General features: G+C 47.8%; 1 protein-coding gene across 1 annotated transcript in view; it reads left to right on the top strand.

Moving 5' to 3' along the window:
• Positions 1 to 12,960, top strand: part of ERN1 (endoplasmic reticulum to nucleus signaling 1) — a 93,321-nt gene extending 80,361 nt beyond the window's left edge. The window contains exons 18-22 of the mRNA XM_053567670.1: positions 3,499 to 3,646; positions 4,655 to 4,782; positions 7,132 to 7,255; positions 7,832 to 7,899; positions 8,558 to 12,960. Coding sequence (XP_053423645.1) covers positions 3,499 to 3,646; positions 4,655 to 4,782; positions 7,132 to 7,255; positions 7,832 to 7,899; positions 8,558 to 8,770 — 681 coding nt within the window. The 3' untranslated portion in view covers positions 8,771 to 12,960. The remainder of the gene's footprint in view (positions 1 to 3,498; positions 3,647 to 4,654; positions 4,783 to 7,131; positions 7,256 to 7,831; positions 7,900 to 8,557) is intronic.
• The last annotated feature ends 11,960 nt before the right edge of the window (positions 12,961 to 24,920 follow it).

The following is a 24,920-nucleotide window of genomic DNA, read 5'->3' as shown; positions in this document are numbered from 1 at the left end:
TTATTATTTATTTATTTTGAGACAGAGTCTCACTTTTTTACCCTGGGTAGAGTGCCATGGTGTCACCACTCACAGCAACCTCAAACTCCTAGGCTTAAGCGATTCTCTTGCCTCAGTCTCCCAAGTAGCTGGGACTACAGGCGCCTGCCACAATGCCTGGCTATTTGGGGGGGCAGGGGAAGAGGTTGTAGTTGTTGTTTGGCAAGTCCAGGCTGGATTTGAACCCTCCATCTCCAGTGTATGTGGCTGATGCCCTAGCTGCTGAGCTACAAGTGCTGAGCCCCAGTTTTTATTTTTTTTATAAAAATTTTATAAAAATTTGTTTTTATATTTATATTCCTAGCTTTTTAACTGGAGAATTTTTAGATGTATAGAAAATTAAAAGAATGTTATGAATACCTGTATGCCTCCACCCAGAGCCAACATTTGTTAATATGTCTGGCACATTTGCATGATCTTTGCTTACCTGTTACTGAACTATTGTAATGTAAATAGCGGGCATCCTGGCTCTTCACTCATAAATACACCAGCATGCATCTCTGAAGAACAAGTGCATTTCACCTCCTTACCACCCTGTTGTTGTTGCACCTAATCACACTTGGTACTGTTTTCATCAGGTCACCTAGTGGTCAGTCTGTGTTCACATGTCTCTAGTTATTCCCCAAATGTCTTTTATGGAACTGGCTTTTGTGTACCAGGATCCCATCAGCTGTCTTGTATCACATTTGATTATCTCTCTGGATTTACAGCAGTCTTCCCACCTATTTTGTTCCATGATACTGACATTGTGAAGAGGCCAGGCAATTGTTTACAGAGTGCTCCATCCTGATGTGTTTGCTTATTTATGGCAATGTTTAACATTCCTCTCTATTCCTTATATTTACTGGAAACTAGAAGCTAGAGGCTTGGTTAGATTCAAGTTAAATGTTTTTGGCAAGCATAGATCCCAGGTCACTACCTCAGAAGGCGCGTGATGGCAGGTCATAGCATTATTTTGTACCCCTGTTAGTGGTGATAACCTGGATCACCCGATTCACTGTGAAGGTCCGTGGCCCCCTTTGTTGTTGGTAAGTGATGTTTAGGGTGATACTTGGGCACCGTGTGAACACCCTGTCACAGGGTGACATTGTACCTACCAACCATCTTGTCTGAAGCACTCGATTTAGTGGAAGTTTACACTTAGCTGATGTTTTTCTGTAAAAAACTTTCTATTTACTGCTTCTTTTTTAATCACTATGGACTCAAGGATTTTACAAAGAGTGTCATAATCAATGCACTCCTTTGTATTTTTTGTCCTTACTTTTGATACTCAAATTGTTTCAAATTGGGCCATCAGGAGCCCCTTCAGGCTAGCTTCTGTCTCCATTTGCTAGGAGCACACCCATGTTTGAGCACCTGGCTTTGGTCCTTTCCCTCATACCGTCCTGAGCAGATCAGGTGTAAGAGAAGCCCTCTCACCCAACTCACTGGGGGCCAGCAGCCCCTCAGTTAATCACAAAAGCCAGTTATGGTGAAGAATCCTAAGAAAATACACACATACCTTAATCGTTTTATTTTAACTTAAAGCAAATAATGCAGTCCTTGAAGTCCCAGTAATCTCTTGCCGGAGGTCAAGGTCTTTTCTTTGGATTTGGGTCTGACTTAACTGGAGTTCATTTTCTGTCTTGCATTAAACATGCTGGTCTGCTACTTCTGTGACTTTTTGGTTGAGACGTGGACATTTCAAACACTTCCAAAGTGGTTCAAGGGCAGGATCCTAGAGACTCTTTACATCCCACTCCTCACAGTTGAATCTCCCACACAGATGCCACAGTAGCCCTCACAGCCACTGTCTTTTACTGAGTCTTTCCAAAGCCTCAGCTTACCTTAAACTTTGTGGTACTTATGTTTAACAGTTCATGGAATATAGCCAGGCGTGGTGGCTCACGCCTATAATCCCAGCACTCTGGGAGTCCGAGGCAGGTGGATTGCCTGAGCTGAGGGGTTGGAGACCAGCCTGAGCCAGAGCGAGAAGACCTCACCTCTAAAATAGCCAGGCATTGTGGCAGGCACCTGTAGTTCCCAGCTACTCGGGAGGCTGAGGCAAGAGAATCACTTGAGCCCAAGAGTTTGAGGTTGCTGTGAGCTATGACACCACAACACTCTACCAAGGGCAACAAAGTAAGTTTTTTTTCTGTCTCGAGAAAAAAAAAAAAAAAACTACAAAAATAAGTGTAGGAAGGACCATCAGTGGGACCAGGCAGACAGGAAGGGTGCCTCCTCTTAGAGTAGTAGATGTAGAAAGCTTGGGGGGGTTGGGGGGGGTCCCGTGGGAAAGAGAAGTGGCCGTCAGGGGATGGCTCCAACTGTAGTGGCCCATCCATCACCTATGCAAGGGGGATTCTGGTGAAGGGAATAAAGAGAATTAGTTTTGGAAACTAGAAGCCTTGAGTCTAGACCTGGTTTGTCAGTATCCACCAGTGACTCTGAGGTTGTCATGGAAACTTTCTGTTCATGTTCTCGTCTGGGGATGGGACATTTGCTTCTCTCACTCCACAGGGCTGTCGTGAGGCTAAATGAGCCTGCTGTGTGGTTCAGGGTGTGCTTCCCCCGCGTGGAAAGCGACGGGCCCTTGGCCTGCTGACGCTCATGTTGTCTGGCGAGGAGTGTGAGAGGTGCAGCCTCACAGGGGAGGCCCAGGCCTGCCCCCAGGTTATACCCTGGGTAGTGTGAACTGGGAGTCATGAGTACACATTTCCCTGGGAGAAAGCTCATCTGTAGACTCTGAATAGTTCCATGGGATAAGTGAGTGGCATTACCAGGTAACATCAGAAATGACCTTGTTGGAGACTTGTCAGATGGTTTCCTTCTGGGGCTGTTTTTGAACCCAAAACTGTTTTATTCACTTATTAGCAGAGTTTTAATAGCTGCTGTGTGCAGGCACCATTCTAGGCTGTGGGGGTAACAGCAGAGAAGACAACACACAGAGACCCCTGGCTACAAGGACTTTTGTGTTAGGTGGGGAAGGGACATCGACCAACCGCTTAGAGGGAGCCTTCCATGGGCCAAGGGCTGTTTCCAGTAACACTTTTTTTTTTTTTTTGGCCGGGGCTGGGTTTGAACCCGCCACCTCTGGCATATGGGACCGGCGCCCTACCCGCTGAGCCACAGGCGCCACCCTGTTTCCAGTAACACTTTCATGTGTTAATAGTCTAATCACAACAACAGCCTGTGAGGAAGTTACCAGCACTGTCCTCATCTTATATGGAAGGAAGTCAAGGGCTTCCATCTGGCTAGTGCTCGGCCAGCATCCCAATGTGTGGCACCCAAGCCCACCTCCTCCACTGTGACCACTGACGCCATGTGGCACTGCTGGCTGCCCTCAATGCCCCTGTTCCCTACTGTCAGCTGACTCTCAAGACTCCTTCTGGGTGCAGGAGCAGCAGTGACGCTTCCCTGGTGGCTTCGAGGGAGGGTAAGCAATCGTCCCCAGCTCTGTCACACCCTGTCTCTTTTCAGACCTACACAGTGGACATCTTCTCTGCAGGCTGCGTCTTTTACTACGTGATTTCTGAGGGCAGCCACCCTTTTGGCAAGTCCCTGCAGCGGCAAGCCAACATCCTCCTGGGCGCCTACAGCCTCGACTGCTTCCACCCTGAGAAGCATGGTAAGCAGGCTGGGGTCACAGGTAGCTCCTCGGCCACCTGCATGGCCCTGCAGGATGGGGCTGGTGCCACCTCTGCTATCCAGAAGCCTAGTGCCTCATCTGCTCACCCGTGGGCTCAGGAGCCGTTGACTCAGCCAAAGCTGTTGGGAGCTGCCTGGGCTTATCCTGGGATGCCCCCTTCTAAGGCCAAGAAGCTCCAAGGTTCCTCCAGGTCACCAACTACCTGTATAACGTGGCTAAGGCCCCCTTTGGAAGCCCCTGTTTCCAAGTTGTGCTGTGAGGGTTAGATAGTCTCAAGTCTCTTCCTGCACTGGCATTTGGGAAGACAAATTGGGCTCGCTCACATGGGGCCAGAGGTCAGCAGGTGCAGTGCGTGCTGGGCTGGGGACAGTCTTTGTCCTCACACTCCTGGTGTGGAAACAAGTCTTTCTTCCAGACATCGCGTTTTCCTGGGTTATAATTGGCTCATAACATCCCAGTGCTCCCTTTAAAAAAATTAAAACTAAATTATCATTCTGCTTATGGTTAAACTTCCTCAGATTATCATGAAGGCTGATAATCCCATTATTTAGGGATGAACGATGCTACCAATTCATTGGGATATGTGTTTTTCCGATCATTTTCTAGACGGTGTGCATCCTTTTACTAAAATGGGGTTAAGTTGTGTACACTGTTTTGGAGAAGCTTGTTTTTCACTGTCACCTGGAATCTCTCTCCATGGCAGTCTGTGTTCAGCCACAGGCTGCCCCTGACAGAAGCACAATAGTGTACCTCCCCAGGCCTCTGATGCTGGCTCTTCCCAGTTGCTCCTTTTCACAAACCATGGAGTGAGGGCTCTCCTTCTTAGCTGAAGTTCTGTGTGCACTTTATCATTTGACTGGAACAAGTTCCTGTTAATAGGATCCGGAGTCAAAGGGCATGCAGATTTTTAAGGCGTTTGGTATTTTACCATGGCTTTGGGTTGGCAATCATGGCTTTAAGTCGCTCATTTGTTTTCCTCCTCTGTAGAAGACGTCATTGCGCAGGAACTAATCGAGAAAATGATTGCGATGGATCCTCAGAAACGCCCCTCAGCGAAGCACGTGCTCAAACACCCATTCTTCTGGAGCCTGGAGAAGCAGCTCCAGTTCTTTCAGGTAAAGATATCTGTTTTCTTTGTTAAAAATCTTCACTTAATATTTTCCAGATCTTGAAAATAGAGAAAAGAACCAAGAATAAAACAAATGACCCATAATCCCATAGCCAAGAAATAACCATGGCTGATGTTCTAATATGTTTCCCTCATAAATCTCGAAGTAGAATTGGGATCAAATTGTATTACAGTTTTATAACCTGGATTATTTTTTACTGTACATAATAGTTTAAGTATTTTTTTTTTTAGTTTAAGTATTTTTGATGTTAAAGTTCTAAAATTTTAATGACTATAGTATTCTAGCTTATGGCTATGTCATCGTTTTAAAACTTTATATTATGAGATTTCCAAATATACACAGAAGTGGAGTGAATACTGTAATGAGCTCGCCTTTTCCCATCTCCCAGGTTCAACGAGTATTAGCTCACCCTCTACCCTCTCCCCAACCCAGATTATTTTGAAGCAAATCTCAGCCACCATATAATTTCATTCAAGTGTTGTAAATTCAAGCATTTCCTTATATTGGATTTTTTTCTGTCATCTTTGACTCAGTCTTTGCCCAGATCTCATTTTGAGAGATTTTATGATGTTAAATTGTAGGATCAATGGCTATGAACTCTTGAGGCTTGACAGTCATGCAACCAGGTGGTTTGGTGAAGAGCTGATGTGTTTGTCAAAGTCTCCCATAGTGTGAGTTGGGCATGACTCCCCTGAGACTCCTCCTGAGCAGCACATGCCCATGGTGCACAGTGCAGCTGTGAGCACTGTGACTCAGAGGTGACCATCATGCTGTCCTGGACTTCTGATTGAAGCCCCTAGAATGCAAGCTCCGTGAGGGCAGGGGTGTTTGACTGCTACGTTCACTTCTGTATCCCCACTGCTAAGGGAGGACACTGCTTGACTGTGCAGGTAGATCAGGAATGGGAGGACTTGACACTACGTGAATCTTCCATGCAGCACTGGGTGTGTAGCACCAGGATTGATTACTGTATCCACAGGACGTGTCAAGAAAATTCTCAAGTCTAGATGTCTTCAAGAGACTTCTAAAAACTACACAGGTCACTTTGCCAATGACAAAATATAGAACAAGAATAAAACTCATACAAAGGGACCTTTATCCCATTCTGGGCTGGGGTTTAAACACTCAGTATCGGGTGGCGCCTGTGGCTCAAAGGAGTAGGGCACCGGCCCCATATGCTGGAGGTAGGGGGTTCAAACCCAGCCCAGGCCAAAAACTGCAAAAAAAAAAAGTCATGACTAAACACTCAGTATCAGCCAAGCACAGTGGCTCACACCTATAATCCTAGCATTCTGGGAGGCCGAGGCAGGTGGATTGCCTGAGCTCAGGAGTCCAAGACCCCATCTCTTCTAAAAATAGAGAAACTAGCCATGCATTATGGCAGGCTCTTAGAATCCCAGCTACTTCAGAGGCTGAAGCAGGAGGATCTTTTGAGCCCAAGAGTTTGAGATTTGATGACTCCATGGTACACTACCAAGGGCAACAGAGTGAGACTCTGTCTCAAAAAAATAAAATCAAATAAAAATAAATGCTCAGAGTCTCCAAGTCGTATGTCCTGCGAACACCCCTGGCTCCCACTGTCAGCTCCCTCTTAGGGCTTTTCAGTGCAGAGACGTGGGTTCCCAACATTCCCAAGTTGACAATCTAATCTCTCCCAGGCTTTTAGGAGCAATTGCAGGTTAGGACTTCAGCGAGTCTGGCTTCATCTTCATTGAAGAGAGAAAAGCCTGTGGGTCCCCAAGACGACTTAACATCAGTGTCTGTGGGACTCATTACTTCCTAGGCCTTAGTGCTTCTTGGCTGTATCCTTATTACAGCATCAGAGCAGAGCAGGGCTGGGATGCAGAGGGGCCTCCAGAGCCCAGGCTTTTGCCACCAAGTTTCCTCTTCAGAAAGGCTGTTGCCACCTGCCTTTCCTAGCGTTCGAGTAAGAAGTGGCAACCTCTGCCTCGTGGGTTTGAACACATCTTGCTTTACTGGGTAGACAGAGCTCGGGATGCAGAGCAAGACAGCTTCGCTTTTCTTTTGTGTTTGGGGTTCGCTGGCAAATACCCATCGCACACATGGCTGTGGAGACGTGTGTGGGAGAAAGTCAGGGGATGTGTTCATGGGTTCGGGCACTGATGTGCACGTGTGACTTCTCTCCCCGCCTTGGAGAAATGTCTGCTGCTCCCTGGGGAAAGTTCGTGGCGCAGGGAGCAGAGAGCCTGCTGCCCGACTCTGCACAGGCGCCAGCCAGGGCCTGAGGGGCCGTCAGCCTGACTCACATTTGGGTGACTGTTCACAGCACCTCCCGACACCGGCCATCACCCATCACCCTTGTTTCCCTCATAGGACGTTAGTGACCGGATAGAAAAGGAGCCCCTGGATGGCCCGGTGGTGAAGCAGCTGGAGCGCGGCGGGAGAGCTGTGGTGAAGATGGACTGGCGGGAGAACATCACTGTCCCCCTCCAGACAGGTGACCACACTGGAGCCCAAACACATCGGTCTTCCAAGAAGCAAACACAGAAACGGCAGCTCCAGGCTCTATGGGCTCCAAATACCACTTAACTGTGTTGGGGGCTTTCTTGGGTGTGTCCTTTGGTTTGTTATACTGATGTGTTTCATTTTTGTTCCTCAGAGTCATAGGTTAGTGGTGGCATCATGCTCCAGGTGGCCCTTTCTGATCTTGGTGTGATCACAGTCTAGAGTTCGGAGTGACACACCGTCCAGTTCCATGGTTGAGGGGTGGGCAGGGGGAGCTGCCCTGTGAACCCTGAGCAGAGTCAGGTCCCCTTTTAGTCCACTTGTTTAATCCCCGGGACTACAGGAATCATCTTATTTTAAGATTTGTTTATTTGAGCTGAGCACAGTGGCACGCACCCGTAGGTCCAGCTACTCAGCAGACCCCGGCGGGAGGATCACCTGAGCCCTGGAGCTCAAGGCTACAGTGATCTGTGATCATGCCTGGGAGTAGCCACCGTACCCCAGCCTGGGCAGCACAGCCAGAACCCCATCTCTTACTTGCTTAACCATTGCATCCCTGTTTTTCTAGATCTGCGTAAATTCAGAACCTATAAGGGTGGCTCCGTCAGGGACCTCCTCCGTGCCATGAGAAATAAGGTAAAGGGTTTCTGACACATGCTCCTTATGATCCTTCTGTCCGCACTGGAGTTCTGACCTCTCAGCGGCCTGGTGGCCCAAGCAGGACTTGACAGATTAGAGGCTGGTTGTTCCCGGACGTGGACACTGAGGTGGACTCTGAGGCCGCCTCTCCGGAACCCTTGTCCTTCCAGATCTCTCTGCTGACTTGTGGTGTCCCCCCGCTGCCTGTACAGGCACTGTGTAAACACACCCCTCACCGGAGCCCTCAGGAACCTTCCCACACAGGGCTGGTCCCAGGGGTTTGAGGCAGAGGGATACCGTGGAGCCTTGGACTGCTCATAACCTGTGCTGTCCCCAAGCAACCTTCACACAGGGTCTGTCCCAGACACAGAGGAGGCCCGCAGGCCCATTGGCACAGACACTTCCATTCCAGATGACTTTATTCCACTTGACGTTGCCGGGCATGTCCCAGGTCCTGACTGTCCCCTGCTGGACTGGCCACTCCAGGAGTGAAGCATCCTGGATGAGAGGAAGCAGGCCAGCAACGGCGTGGGTTGTTAAAGGAGACTTTTCTTTACTGAAAACCACCTGACACTGACATTCTGTTCCCCGAATGACACAAGGGTGCTTTGTCAGTGCTCCCCCAGCTTTCTAACCCCTACACCTCTATTCACAGAAGCACCACTACCGGGAACTCCCCGCGGAGGTGCAGGAGACGCTGGGCTCCCTCCCAGATGACTTCGTGCGCTACTTCACATCGCGCTTCCCCCACCTGCTCTTGCACACCTACCGGGCCATGGAGCTGTGCGGCCACGAGAGGCTCCTCCAGCCCTACTACTCCCACGAGCCCCCGGAGCCCCAGCCCCCCATGACTCCAGACACCCACTGAGCCTGGGCGGCCCCGGCTGTTGACTGGGGACCTGGTTGCCACCGTCCAGAGCTTGGCACCTCCCGGCCTCACTGGGAGACCGGGCTTCCCAAACCAAGTGCCTTGAGCTTCCCGCTCTGCAGCTGATCCTGGAGGAGGGAAAGGCCGCCCCTCGCGCCCTGCAGGAAGCTGGGAAGATGGCCCAGCAAAGGAAGGCCCCGGAGACGGTAAAGGAACCTCCGCCGACCTTCTGCTGGCCAAAGTTGCTTCGGGCTTAGGTTTCCTTTCTACTTGATGTCAGTTATGGGCCTTTCAGGAAGGGAGAGGAGAGAAGGTTTGCCTGCACGCTAGGAACAGCCAGGCAAAGATGTGCTGAGTGCAGCCTCTGCTAGAAGCAGGACCCGCCGGGAGGGTGACAGTGCAAAGAGGAGAAAGGAGTTCCAAGGGTGTCATCGTAGGAGGTGCCTCATTGGTCACCGCACCCCAAGGAGCCCAGGTTGGGTAACCAGTGTTTCCACAGAGGCAACAAGAGCCCCGAGCGTGCAGTGTGATGTTAGGGACTAGTCAGTGGCGCACGTGGCAGGCAAGGTCATGTCTGCGCGGCTCTGTGGAGCAGAGAGGCTACTCCGTTCTGGAGGCAGTGGTGGCCTGAACAGTGGCCTTTGGATTGTCCTGGACCAGTTGGGAGTACTCAGGAACATGTGGGGCGAGAGGCAATACATTCCCTGGCCATCAAGCAGGGCAGCTAAGACCCAGACAGGGATAGTCCCTGAGAGCCGAAGTGGGGACAGCTGCCAGGAGAAAGCCTGAGCCAAGGCTCCTCTGTCCCTCAGGCCAGGGGGTGGGAAGCCAGGGCCAAGGTCACTTGTGCTCCATGGGCCAGCTTTTTGTTTTTCTTGGCAGATTTTAATAACTGTATTTTGATGATGCTGTCGAATGCTACATGAGCATAAGTAAGCTATACTTGAAGCTTACTCGTTAAGAAGAAATGCAAGATATAGTACCTCTTCTATCTTGTGTGGTACCAAAATTCACCATGCCCTTGAGAAAGTATTCGTCTTTAAAACAGTCTCTAAAACATTATAGCAACACTAGGTAAATGTATTCAACAATGTCATAGTAATGATCTCTAAATTATGTCGGTACCATGTTTTTTCCTAAAATTAATAGAATTTTTAGCTTTAGTTTAAGGCAGAAATGCCTCTGTCTTTTCACTCCTAAGAGCCTTAGAAGTTAAAATGCAATCAGGGTACCATGCTAGGAAATGTTTTGTGCGTGTTTCTCCAGCCGGATGGAAGGATCGTTACGGTTCAGTCCTGCCTCAAACTTGGAGACTCCATTCAGTATTAAGAATGGAATTGTCAGATTTTATTCACCAACAGAGAAATCACTGTTTCTTCTTGTAAACTATTTTCTGGTTCGTTTATATCAGAGCCACTTGGCCAAAGCTCTTTTTCTGCCTTTGAAAAATTCAGTTCTTCCTTTCCTAACAACTAAAGTGATTTTTTCCCCCTTAATATTAGTGTGAGCCTGTATCCTTAAACCCATTGATTACCTCATGTAGCCTTGGGAACTCAGTGCCCTTGGTTGGCATCCCTGGCGTCTTCTGCAGGCCATCTTTTGGGTGTTTTCTCCTGTTCCATGTCGGGCCTGCCAAGACAGCTCTGCCCTCTGGCCTGGCCGCAGGGAGCTTTGTCCAGGGGCTGAGTATCAATAGCCCGAGAGAGAACCAGAAGGTGGAGAGAGTGGCATGATTGATTTAATGGGACTTCCCCTTCTCCTTGTGCCGAACACGGAGTTTTCTTGCTGGGGGTACCCACGTGATTCCTAGTGGCCCAATTTTGTGTTATCCCTGTTTTAGCCCAACTTGCCTTGGATAACTTTATCAGATGTCTTCTCTTTGAGCACTTACCATATGGAGGTAGGAGAGGGTATGGGGTGCTGAGGATACAGAGATGAAGAAGACAGGGGAAAGCTCTGCCTTCGTGAAGCTTCTAGTGATAGACAACAATTAAAAAAAAAAATCATTGCTACAAAGAAAACCCAAGCATGCACGCATTGGGGACTGGTCTTAAAACTGCCCGGTCTTAGAATCACGGGATCTGGCAAGTCCCCCTTTGGTCTATGTGCTCCCCAACACCTTTAGGAACCCAGTAACTGGCCAGTCCTCCAGGTGGTTGGTTTGAAGAGGACTCAAGGGGGCACCCTGGGCACCCTCTGGTGTGTCCAGTCCTAGCTCTGGAGTTCTGGTTTCCCATAGTGCTCGGGAGGTTGTATTCAGCCTTCAGGCTGGGACAGCTGATTGGTTTGATTCTGTGATTCCTGGAGGGCTGTTCAAGTTTGTAGAAGCACTGTCACTGTCTTCATCTTTAAGTGGGATGTAGTTGTGTCTGTTCGGAATCCAAAAGATGCTCTACGTTTTTTAAATTGTATCTTATTGAACCTCTTTAGCACATAGGCCGGAATTTCTTTTATTGCTTCTTGATTCTTTTTTATTTTAGTTTTTAAAGAACTCCATGTGTTATTAGGCACCAAAGCCTTTGCACTTTGGGGAGCATTGGTGTTACTTGGTAAGTCGCTTAGCCATCTAGTGGCTGAAATATAAAATCCCAGGTACAAACGTGTCCCCTCCCTCCCTGCTCACTCTCAGCGCAATAGTTGCCAGAGGCTCCTCCCATCGAGACTGTAACTGATCAGTTACAAATGGATGTTATTTTGGAAGATCTGCAGGTAAGTGGATCCTGCAAAGTATTTTCTTCCCACCAATTTTAGGAGAAAAATCCTTCTCAGAGCTGACCCTGGTCCTTTGGTGAGGGTGTATGTGTGTGTTGTGTGTGTGTGAGTGAGATTCAGTTGTCTCTGGTGATTCCTTGCTGCTGTAGAAGAGTCTCTGGCTACGGATCTAACCTCTCTACAGATGCAGGGCCTTTAGGTTGTAGAACTTTCTCCTCTTGGCACTTTTATTTTTCAAAGTTGGATTTTGGCCAGGTTTGGTTCTCCAAGACTGTTCCAATATACATCTTATCACTGGGTCCTCACTGCTCTGTTCCGTGGACCCTGAGCCTTGGCACGCGGAGCCTCTGTGCTGGGGGAGAAAACTCGACACCCAGAAAGAACCTCTCAATTCTCCTTTTAGCTCTCTCCATGCCTTAGTTTCTGAAGTTGCTTTTCTTCGTATCTCCCGTTTCTTTTTCCCACTTATCCCTTCACCGTCCTGGAGTAGTCATTTCAGTTGACTATGACCTGGGATTGGCTTCTGGAAGGGAGTCCTCAGGTGTCCTATCAGGATGGGCAAAAATTCTGCATTCCTGGGTTGGACCATTATCTTACCACCAAAGCATCTGCTTTCTTCCTCTACTTTTTCTTTATGAAACAGTGATTTCCCATGATTAACTCCGGTTCTGATTTTTGAATTGGTTCTTAAATCCTTCCTATATCCATTAGAAAGCCGCAAAGAAGGCTTCTGCAGTGAGCCTCCCCCAGCGCAGCCTTAACCGACACTTTCAGCCAAAGCCCTTGCCCGCCCGCCCCTCCTAATGCTCTGTGACAGGTGGATACAGTATTCCTTTTCAGTATCCCTAAAGCTGTGATGGGGGCATCCCCACTTACCTAGAAAGCATTACCCGCCAACCACATGGCATTCTGAGATATAGACTTTGTGGTAGAATTCTTTTTGCAGTGACCTATTTATTTAACCTATTTATATTTATTAATTTTTACTCTGAAGTGTATCCCGTTACAATTGCACTTGCTTAAAGCACCTCATATCTGTTTTGGATAATACCCTTGACCATTTTAAAACTGGAAAAGGAAAAGTTATACTGTATCCTTCCATGGGATGGACGCTTTACAGTAGTCTTGTCTTTAAAGGGTGAATAATTTGGTTGGGGTAAAATGTTAATTTTTAGATGATTTTTTTAAAAAATATATATTCTGTGCCATTGTGTCTTCTCTGTGGATGATTGACTGTCTAGTTAGTATGTGTTAATTGTATGATACAATACTCTTTGTGGAGCCCCAAATCCTCTTTTTAGCTTTATATTTTATAAATTGCCAGATTGTACAACTTTTATGTGTATTTTTAAAGCCTGATGATGTGAGGGTCATTATCTAAGTCAAACGGCCTATTTTTGTACCTCCTGTACAGTTTTGTAATTCCGCTGACTGATGGTGTCTGATGTTGAGCCGACCCCAATAAAGGTAGTTTCAGATTTGTGAGTCACTTTCCTCTTCTTAAAGGCTTGAACACAACTCTGGGTGAGGGGTTATCTGGCTTCTCCCTGGATGGTGAGGCCTGAGCCGCTGGCTCTGCTTGGGGGAGGACAGGTGTCCTAGTGTCCATGGCAGAGTCCAGGGGCTAGAGGTTGGGGTGATGTGTGTTAAAGATGGAGGAAGAGGACTTGAAGCTGGAAAAGGCAAGGGAATGAGTTCTTTTCCAGATCCTCCAGAAGGAGCCCTACCACTACCTTAAATCAGGACTCCTGAGCTCCACACATTGTCCTAGGCCACTAAAGTCACGGCACTTTGTTGCAGTAACCGTAGGAAATGAACACAGAAGTGTAGAAATTCCAGAAACCATCTGAATTGGAGTTCCCCAAGGAAATATGGAAGCAAGGCCATATTTAAAGAAAAACACGATTTCTCAGAACTGAAAAGTAAGGCTGAAAGGGATGGCACTTCAAATGAAGATTAATGTTTAATCCCAAAATGATGAAACTTAGTTACGCCCAGAATGAGGGGACCATCCTCAAACCAACTTCCAGCAGAGGTGGGAAGCGCATCTTCTACCGAAGAGTAAAAAAAACACCTGATGTCAGACTCTGTGTCAGCAAGAAGATGGTACAACAAAAGCTGCTAACAGCTGGGGAAAGAATTTTGAGTTTACAATTCTAAGTCTAGCTTCGCTGTCATTGGGGGCAAAATAAAGGCATTTTCAAATAGTGTGAAAAAAGAAGACCACTCACAGACACACAACAAAGGAATTACTGGTGGATAGATAGTAGCAAAAAAGGTTTGCAGGAGAGAGTAGTGCTAAAACCCACTATGGAGAGTACAGGAATTACTTAAAATTAAGTATATGAGTTAGTTTATCTTTAAAACAGCCAAGTACAATATTGTTCACACCTGTAATCCTAGCACTCTGGGAGGCCAAGGCAGGTGGATTGCTTGAGCTCAGGAGTTTGAGACCAAACTGAAAAAAAAAAAGAAAGAAAAAGAAAAACTGAGGCAAGAGGCTGAGGTTGCTGTGAACTATGACACCACGGCACTCTACCAAGGGTGACAAAGTGAGACTGTGTCTCAAAAAAAAATTTATCTTTAAAACCTTCCCCCTTCCCATATGTGAGCCTAAATTCCAAATAAATGGAGAGAGGGGTGCTGGGGAAAAGAATGGAGGAAGATACACAGACAGGTTTTCAACTGGCTTGGTGGAAGAGTCTAGACCAGGCGTCCTCAAACTTTTTAAACAGGGGGCCAGTTCACTGTCCCTGAGACCGTTGGAAGGCCAGACTATAGTTTAAAAAAAAAAACTATGAACAAATTCCTATGCACACTGCACATATCTTATTTTGAAGTAAAAAACAAAACGGGAACAAATACAATTCACACCGCTTCATGTGGCCCGCGGGCCGCAGTTTGAGGACGCCTGGTCTAGATGATGGTTAACTCTAGACATGGTGGAAGAACGAGCTTAAAAACTGGGGTGACTACTGGGACCAGGTGGGGAAAGAACAACAAGATTCAGCCCCACCACTATGTGAAAAAGAAAAAACCTGATAAAAGCACAGAATTAGAATACAGGAAATGTTCAAACAGAAGTAAGTGGCATGAACTCACTTATTAAAGTGTAGCAATTCTCAGGCTGGACTCTTTTGATTTAAACTTAAAAAAAAAATTGTTTTTGAGATAGAGTGTCACTATGTCGCTCTCGGTAGAGTGCTGTGGCATCAAAGCTCACAGCAACCTCAAACTCCTGGGTTCAAGCGATCCTCCTGCCTCAGCCACAACACCCAGCTATTTTAGAGACAGGTCTTGCTGTTGCTCAGGTTGGTCTCTAACTCCTGGGTTCAAGCAATACACCCTCCCTGGCCTTGAGTGTGCTAAGATTACAGGGTGAGCCACTGTGCCCACCTAAAAATCTTTTTGAATGACTAATACGTGTCTATGATTCAAAAGTCCAAAACTAAAAAAGGTAAAAGAAAACATCTTGCTCTCCTCTCCCTACTCCTATCGGTTAATTCCATCAACACTGGATTCTCTCCTGCAGATTCTTGGGTAGCCTTATGGAATCTGTTTAAGCAAACATGACCGTATAGTCTTTCCCCAATTTTTTATGCACACTATTCTAAACTTCATTTTTTCCCCTTTAGCAATATGCCTTTCTAAAAAGTAAGTCAGGGTTATGGGGCTCATGTGTGTAATCCCAGGCAGGAGGATTGCTTGAGGCCCCGAGTTTGAGACCAGGCTGGCAACATAGACATTGTCTCTACAAAATACATATGTAAAAACATAATATGGTGGTGCATACCTGTGGTACCAGCTACTCAGGAGGCTGAGGTAAGGAGGCGCACCTGATGCACTCTAGCCTGGGCAACAGGCGCGACCCTGTCTCTAAAATTAAAAAAAATGTTGGTATAGCAATACCAATCAGATTCTATAGAATTCAAAGCAAAAAGGATTTATGGGACAAAGAGAGATTTCGTTTTGGTTAAAAGAATCACTGACTGGAACATATCAGGCATGAACCTTTACACATCTAACAACACTGCTTCAAAATACATGTAAAGCAAAGGGAAATTGTCAACAATGAATATTTTAACCACACTATAGATTGGATAGACCCCCCCCAAAAAAAAAATTTTAAATATGGAAGGTTTGTACACCATAATTGAGGAAGACTGATCAAATAAATGGTAAAAAGCTCTTCATAACCAATGCGTGGGGTCCAGGAAAGCAACCACGCTGAGATGCAGAACCAGGAGCCTGCACAGCTGGGGCTCCCGGGCAGCGCAGGCCAGCTAAGCTTGGCGCCACCTGGTGGCGGTTGTCTATCTTTACATGGTGGAATTGCTTTTTTTTTAATCCTCTTTATGCTTTTCTGTACCACATATTTTCCAAATGGTCTTTCATGAGTATGAATTATTTTAATAAGGAGAAGAAAGTGACATCATTTTTCTAAGTCCTACCCTCTCATTTATAAAATGGACTTGAACAAGCTGTAAGATTCTTGCAGCTACAAAGGCCTATGACTTGGCACCCAAAGAGCCTCGCAGCTGTTGATATTGGCTGTGCTGACTACCATAGCCTAGAGCTTCATCTTTTCCAGGATCCAACCACCCCCTGCTCTGGGCCTGTCATCGCTTTCCAAGGCTTTACCCTCTCCAGAAAATTTCGCCCAACATCATTCTCTCCCTCTCTCTCTGCCTCAGGTCTAATTCATCTCCTACTTGAATAGAACAAATTACTCTTGTCTCTCTGCTCATTTTCCCCCAGAAGATCTGGATTCATTGGTTGATTCATTTAGGGCAATTTCCCAAAGCTTATGTCTCAGAATATTGGTTTCAAGGGCTACAAAACTTAGGGAAAATGGTTCAATGACTAAATACGTTTGGGAAATGCCAGGTTTTTTTTTTTTTTTGAGACAGTGGTGTCACAGCTCACTGCAACCTCAAACTCCTGGGCTCAAGTGATCCTCCTGCCTCAGCCTCCGGCATAGCTGGGACTACAGATATATACCAACACACCAAACTAATTTTTCTGTTTTTTGTAGAAACGGAGTCTCACTCTTGCTCGGGCTGATTTCAAACTCCTGACTTCAAGCAGTCTCCCCTCCTCCGCCTCCCAGACTGCTGAGATGACAGGTGTGAGCCGCTGCGCCCAGCCAAAGATCCCATATTTGCTGCAAGCCTTTTCAGAGGCCTTTAATGTGCCAACAGGATATTCTCCTTGAGGGGCTGTAACACTCTCCAATTATTGCCTTCAATTTTGTTTTTCTTTTTAAGGAAGAATGTTTGGAGTAGCAGAGATAATGCTATATGTTCACCAAATCTGAATTCATTTCCTCCTTCTGGGTACCCAGGAAGACAGTTCCAGACTCTAGCACAGTTAGGGTGGGCCCATCTGACTGGTTCTGGCAGGTGGGAATGGAAGTAACACATGACTTCTGAGCCAAAGCCAAGGCATAACTCCCCAGCGCCCCCTTCCTCCCACACAGTGAAGAGCAGTTGTGGAGGCCACACACTGAGATGGCACAAAATGGGAGCAACCTGAATGGTGGCACCACAACACAGACGGCAGCTGACCTGGAAAGCCGCCCGACTCAGGAGGGACTTCTTATGAGTTAAAAACCCTTGCCTGAAGCCTTTGAGATGTCTCAGTTAATTCTGCAGCATAGCTGAGTCCATCCTGACTAATATGTAAAAAGAGAGATGGGCAAAGGCTGTTACACTGCAGACAGATTCTAGGTAATGGGCAACTCAGAACTGTTTGTCTGATTGGTCAGCTAAGAAGGTCTAAGAAGGTAAAGAAGAGGGACCACCCCCCAGCCCCACTCTGCCTCCATCCTTTAACACCCTGTTTGGCTTTGATGGCTCCCTGGACCTGGAACTGGACTTGCTCTGTGTGACCACCTGATAAGATGGGCTGGACCTGACAGGGGAGAGTGGGAGGGGGCAGGGAAATAAGTGCATCCTCCTCCCACTCCACCCCTACTGCCTTCCCTTGGCAACAGAGGGTCTGTGGGGCTTCTGGTGGTCTTTCCCCAGCTGTCCTGATGGAAGGGAAGGGGTGGAGGTGAAGGTGGGAAGGAGATATTCCCACTCGCCCACACCCACTCCCCTCATGACAAATTAACACATTTAGGGAGCGAGAAGAGGGAGGTCTCAGCGTGCAAAGGTGGATAATTTACACCATGCCCCACGCAGTGTGGAGCAGAGGAAGGACCTCAGTGCGGGGAGGCTCCAAAGCCCACCTCCTTTCCCTGGGGCTGCAGAGGAAAGGAACGGAGGGACCTAAGGAGAAGGATGATGATGAAAAGAAAACAATTTTTTTTTTTTTGAGACAGTCTTACTATGTTGCCCTCAGTAGAGTGCTGTGACATCACAGCTCACAGCAACCTCAAACTCTTGGGCTCAAGTGATTCTCTTCCCTCAGCCTCCCAGGTAGCTGGGACTACAGGTGCACACCACAATGCCCAGCTATTTGTTGCAGTTGTTTAGCATGCTGTGGCGGAAACCGCCAGCCTCTGTGTATGTGGTCAGCGCCCTAACCACTGAGCTATGGGCGCCAAGCCAAAAGAAAACCATTATATGATCATGGCTACTGCTTAGCAGACCTGCTCTTCCCCTCCCAACAGGTGAGCCACATTCTTCTCTGTATGTGGCAGAGAGTGGAGGAAATGTTGGTTGAAAAAGAAGCCCTCTTGGACAGGATTTGCTCTAACCAAAGTTCCAAAACCCAGGGCTGTTCTGTAAATGTTTTTAGCCACGCCGCTGCTTTTCACATTTTGGGCATATCAGAATCACTTGAGGAATTTGCAGACACATACGGGCACAGGCCCTGCGAGCTTTGATGAGCCGAGGCCTCTGGGTTCCTCGTGTCCAGGTGATTCTGACACACTGCAGAGAAAGGAAGTTCTCGAGATGATCTTCGTTAATGTCTTGGTATGTCTTTCTCCTATAAAAATGAATGTATAGAATTTTTTAAATCTAAATCTCAATGGTAACTATCAACATTTTTAAAATCTTGGCCTCCATAAGCCAGTTCCTGGCTCTGCGGAATAGCTGATTGTCAACTTCCACAGCACGATGGGCTCTCCCGACTGCATCAGGGTTCAAGAGAGAGCTCATTTGGTTTTCTTAGTGACTGGCTCCCCAGGGAATGTGGCCAAGTCCTCAGGAAGGGACCCCCGGCTCAGCTGAGTCAGTAAGAGTGTGTTCTGAGAGGCCTCTGGGATTTTCTCATAAGGCTTGTTTGCAATGACATTTACTCACCCTACTGTGCATGAGTTGAGCCCCTTTCAACCCAAAGGCTTGTGTCTTTCTACTATGAAGAATGTACTCATGTCATTTTTTAATAACTGTCTCCCCTCCATTTTCTCTTTTTATTTTCTGGAACCTTGAACAGTAGAGGGTTGGAACTCTGAACTTGATCCTCTGTGTCACCTAACTTTTATTTCTTATATTCCATTCTTCGATTTTTTTGCTCCTTCTGGGACATTTCCTAGCTTTATTCACCAAGCTTTTATGAAATTTTTCTAAGTTTCAGCAATCAGTTTTAATTTCCAAGGGCCCTGTCTCTTTCTTATGAGGAAATTAGTATTTGTAAATACTAATTAGGCTTTTTAAAATGTTTTTTTTAGTTCCATGTATTATCTCTGTATCCTCTGGGGATCATCTTTATCTTGACCTCTCTTTTCCAAGTTGCAGGCTTTCTCAAATGTCTGCCAATCCTTGATAGTTTGTGCATATTAAAAAATGAACCAGGGCGGCGCCTGTGGCTCAAAGGAGTAGGGCACCGGCCCCATATGCCGGAGGTGGCGAGTTCAAACCCAGCCCCAGCCAAAAAACTGCAAAAAAAAAGAACTAATAGCTGGGCATGGTGGCTTACATCTGTAATCCTAGCACTGTGGAAAGCTGAGGTGAGTGGATCACCTGAGCTCAGAAGTTTGAGACCAGCCTGAGCAAGAGCGAGACCCCGTCGCTACTAAACAAATAGCCAGGCATCGTGGCGGGCACCTGTAGTCCCAGCTACTTGGGAGGCTGAGGCAAGAGGAGTGCCTAAGCCCAAGAGTTTGAGATTACTGTGAGCTATGATGCCACAGCACCTTACCCAAAGTGACAGAGTGACTTTCTTTCTCAGAAAAAAGAAAAAGAAAAACGAACCAATAAAAAGCTGAGTGAGGCCCTATGTTGGTGGGTGGAATTTGTCAGCCACGTAGCCCTAATTCTAGCTGATCACCTGGGGAACCCTTAAATGCCAGCATTCAGAGGTCTTTGCTCTGGGATTCTTTAATGTTTTTGGCAAAAGCCTTCTGATTGCTGCCCTGGGGTTCCACTGCTCTGGTCTGTTCTGCTTCAGGGTAGGGAAGGATCAGAGTTCTGTGATGCACATGACACATCTCATATGCGACTGCAGACAGAAGCAATGTCCCTTGTCCAGGGCTGCAGCCCGAGTGGGCACAGCAGGGGCAAAGAGGGGCAACTGGGGCAGTCGGTGGCAATGTGCTTGGCCTTGGGGTCCAGGTGGAGAGACAAGGACGAGGTCTGCAGGGGAAGAGTGTGGAGGTGGTGACAAGGTCGGGGTGGCTTCAGGGGTGGGTGGCAGAGTGGATGTGAAGAGTGAAGGGACGCTCAGGGGTGGCTGGGCCTTGTGGCAGACCTTGACATCAGTGGCAGCAGGAGCTGGGAGGAAAGGATTAGGAAGACAGAGCCAATGTCCTCCATGGACCCCAGGAGGGGAAATGGCCTTGAGATGGGGAACTGGCGTGGGTCTCAGGAAGAGCCATGCACAGGGGTGAGCTTCCCTCTATAACACGGAGGCCATCAGACCCAGCTGGTCCCTGGTCCCCACTGAGACCCAAGACATGGGCAGCCCCAGAAGAGGAACAAGAGAGGAGGCAACCTCAGGCTGCAGCCAGGGCAAGGGAGTGTGAGAAGAGGAGGAACATGGGCAGAGTTCTGTCCAGTAAAACAGGTCTCAGAAGACAAATGGCAGGAGATTTGACATGCTAGCCTGCAGAGTGGGTGGGGGCAGCAGCTCATTCTGCAGCCGAGGCGACCAGGGCTGTTCACATGGGTGAACTAACTCATCTGTGGACTCCCACTGACCTCTTGATGAGGGGAAGTTGCCCAGAAGCCAGCAGTGAAAGCCAGGAAGTTTCTGTGGCCTTGCCTCTGTCCACTGCAAGGCTCTTCTAGCCACCAGCAGAAGAATGTGGGCAGCCTGTGTGTGTGAGCTCTGGGTTGCCACAAAGCCTGACACAGGCAGGGCAGCCTCTGGACAGCGGAGAGCCTGCACAGAGCAGGGAAAGGGAGGTCAGGACCATGCCCTAGAACAACAAGGCCCTGACGCTGTCACTGGGCCCGGAGCCCACAGCCCAGAGCCATCACCTCTGCACACAGCTCGAAAGTCCATCCTGGTCAAAGTGTGGGCGGTCCAAGAGGGGCAGAGGAGTCTGGGACAGTGTCTGCCACCGTCCACTTCTACAGCAAGAGTGACTACATCCCCTCACAGGCTCCCTAAGATGGGGTCCAATGCCAGCCTGCCAAAAATACCAGATGTGCACCACACACTCTTAAATGGCCATATCTGCAGAAAGAATATACAGTTTAGATTTTAAAAAATCTAAACACCTGGTTGTACCCAATTGCTGTTTTGTTTTTTTTTTGTAGAGACAGTCTCACTTTATGGCCCTCGGTAGAGTGCCGTGGCATCACACAGCTCACAGCAACCTCCAACTCCTGGGCTTAAGCGATTCTCTTGCCTCAGCCTCCCGAGTAGCTGGGACTACAGGCGCCCGCCACAACGCCCGGCTATTTTTTTGTTGCAGTTTGGCAGGGGCCAGGTTTGAACTCGCCACCCTCGGTATATGGGGCCGGCGCCTTACAGACTGAACCACAGGCGCCGCCCCTAATTGCTGTTTTTAAAAAGCTCATCTCTACAACAAGCCAAGCAGCTGCCTTTGGCATCTTTCCTGAGGACAGTTATTTTCCCATCTGAGTTCCTACCCTGTTTCCCTGACAGTGTCTTATTTTAAGGTGTGCTCCCAAAGATGCGCTAGGTCTTATTTTCAGGGGATGTCTTATCTTTCCTGTAAGTAGGTCTTATTTTCGGAGGATGTCTTATTTTTGGGGAAACAGGGTAGTATATTGTCTCAGTTTTATTCTCTCTTGGAGTAAAGGGATAGAGAAAGCTGACGGTTACCTTGGCGTCCATGTTTACCACAGAGAAGGCACCTCTCCCCTCTGCAGAGTCTCTCCCTCTTACATCTATTTGGCTGGTGGATGTTTATGGATAAATATGTGCAGCTGCAGAGATCATGCTTCTTTAAAACCATCTCTCAGCACTCACGTCCAGGAGAGAGAGAGGGGACCCTGTCTCAAAATCAAACAAGAAAGAGAGAGACAAAAGAGAGAGAGAGAGACAGAGGGAAGGAGGAAGGAAGGAGGGAGGGAGGGAAGGGAAGGGAAAGAAGGGAGGGAGGGAAGGGGGAAGAGAAGGGAAGAAAAAAAGGAAGAAAAGAAGCAAAGAAAAAAGAAAGATCTCTCAAGATCCCATGGCTCAGCATCTAGCTCAGTGGGTAGGGTACTGGCCACATACACCATGGGCTAGTGAGTTGGGACCCGGCCTGGGCCTGTTAAATAACAATGACAACTACAACAAAAAAATTGCTGGGCGTTTGTGGCAGGTGCCTGTAGTCCCAGCTACCTGAGAAGCTGAGGCAAGAGAATCGCTTAAGCCCAGGAGTTTGAGGTGGCTGTGAGCTGTGACACCACGGCACTCTACCGAGAGTGACATAGTGAGACTCTGTCTCAAAAGAAAAGATCCCAGCTCATTCTGAACTTACCTGTGATTGTGGAAACAAGAAGTGCTACAGCAGCTCTTTGGCTGCCGGGGAATAGGATTGTCTGCCTTTTAGCCTGGGGTGGCCGGACGCTTGCTCTCTTTGGCCACCAGATGGCGCCCTCTGCAGCCCTCTCTTTCACCAGAGCACCAAGCAGCCTGTCCCTCCCAGTGACCAGCCTGGAAAGTGCTCCTCCTCCCTGCTCCACAGGGTGCTTTGATGAGAAAACATCCAGAAACAAGAAGACAAGGGGCCTGGTTTCATAATCAATCCTTTCATCATGGGAGCCATCTAAGTAACGTTTATTCACAAACTTGTCTCATTTAAGGCTTAACACAAAACAATATGGACAGCCCGCTCCCTGTCCAATGGAAACGATCTTGGGGGTCTCGCACTGTGTGGATCCATACCATAGTCAACACACGTACCGGGGTGTCCTTGGGTGTCCTTGAGCACAGCCTGCAAGGATACAACTGTGTGTCCAGGTACCAACGTAACAATAACCACAAACTTTGTTGAGTGTTTACTGTGTACCAAGCTCTGATCAATGTTTTACAAATTATATTTATTCGCCCCAGAAGCCCTTCAAGGAAGTCTCTAGTGTAAAAGCTCAGATGCGGAATCCCAAACACCTGGGTATTTTATTTATTTATTTATTTATTTTTGAGACAGTCTCAAGCTGTCGCCCTGGATAGAGTGCATGGTGTCACAGCTCACAGCAATCTCAAACTCGGGCTTAAGTGAGTCTCTTGCCTCAGCCTGCTGGGACTACAGGCACCTACCACAATGCCTGGCTATTTTTTGGTGTAGTTGTCATTGTTGTTTGGCAAGCCCGGGCCAGGTTCCAACCTGCCAGCTCTGGTGTATGTGGCTGGCACCCTAGCCACTGAGCTACAAGCGCCAAGCCAACTAACTGCCTGGATTTTAATCTTGGCTCAGCCTCTTGCTGGCTATGTCCCTATTCAACCACTACTCACCAGCCATTTGACATGCCTCGGTTTCTTCATCTGTAAAAGGGGGATAACGAAAGTATTTACTCACAGGGCTGCTGTGACAGTGAGACATGGTAACACCTGTAAAGTGTTTGTGCTTTGCCTACATAGGAAGCACAATAGAAATGTTGGCTATTATTATTACCTCCATTCTGCTGATAGGCAAGCTGAAGCTCAGAGAGGTTAAAAAACTTGCCCAAGGTCACACAGCCAGCAAGGGGCTAAGCAGCAATTTCGACAAAGGTCCTTGTAAGTTCACTCTGCCAGTCTCACCTCTGCCAGGCTGACCTCTGCCTGTGAGCCTACACCCTGCTGCCTTCCTCGGCCCCAGACAGCATTTCTGTGGAGTATGTGAGCTTTTTACTTGTAGTGGTAATTAGCAGGACACTGTTCAAGTTGAGAACACATTCTCATTCTGCTAAAACAATGCAGTGCTCAGACCAGCAGCACCAGCATTACCTGGGAACATGTTAGAAATGCAAATTCTCGGGCCTCACCCCAGAGTTACTGAATCATTCCAGAAATTCTGTGGCTGGGGCCCAGGAGCCTGCATTTTAGCAAGTCCTCTAGTGAGGCTGACACATGCTCCAGGTTTGAAAATCCTTGCTATAAAAAACATGTCTCATAAACCCAAGCTGCTCCCTTAATTAAATTCAATAAACATTTACTTAGCAGGATCTTGGTAGTTCAAAGAAGAACGCAGCAGTAACTGAGCAGAAAAGAAAAGGAAACAAGCAAATGGGGAAAGTGATCTGCCCAGAAGCCACACAGTTGGGGGAGGAGGCCTGTGGAGGGAGGTAGGTGGCTCAAACGATGCTCAAGGAAGTGAGGAAAGGAGTCTCAAGCTGGCTATGTGGCAGAACAGCCGAATTGCGTGTGCAGCTCTCAAAGGGGGTCACAGTTCGAGGTAGGCTCAGCACCTGTACTGCAGCATAGATGGATCTGCCCTGTGCTCTGTGCCCTATTGGCGAGGACTGTGGGGCCACCACAGTCAGGCTGCAGTCAAGCGCCAGCATGCACGTGTTCGCAGTCCAAATGGAGAACCCCTCCCTTCTGAAGAGGAACACCCTCAGCCTTTCCTCTCTCACTCTGACTACTGGGCATCTGTGAATGACCTCCACTGCTCTCTGCCCACAGCAGACCCCTGCAGATCCCACATGCTTCAAACCAGACCACACCTCGGTCCATCCTGTGTGCTGGTTTTCAACACTGTGTTCATTGGAATCACCTGGAGGGCTTAAAAATATATACAAACAATCCTGTCCACCCATATACTACATGTCTACACACACACTATGCAACTATTGCTGTCTGCAGTATTTGAGACATACTAAAAATACATTTATCCCTCTTGGAATATCCAAGGTATTGCTTCCAGGACCCCTGTTATCCCAAAATCTGTTCACACTCAAGTCCCGCAGCCAGCCCTACAGAACACTGAGAGAAGTCAGCCCTCCATGAGTGTGTGTGGCTTTTGCTCCCTCGAATACTGTGTTTTTTATCCACACTTGGCTGGAAAAAATCCGTGTGTAAGTGAACCAGTGAAGATCAAATAAATGTATGTAGTCAAGAGTCAATTGTAATTGATCTGAAATTCAATTCTAACTGGGTGCCCGGT

The sequence above is a fragment of the Nycticebus coucang genome, chromosome 18 (assembly GCF_027406575.1).
Source record: "Nycticebus coucang isolate mNycCou1 chromosome 18, mNycCou1.pri, whole genome shotgun sequence".
NCBI classification, from domain to species: Eukaryota; Metazoa; Chordata; class Mammalia; order Primates; family Lorisidae; genus Nycticebus; species Nycticebus coucang.
This window is presented reverse-complemented; position numbering and strand designations above follow the sequence as displayed.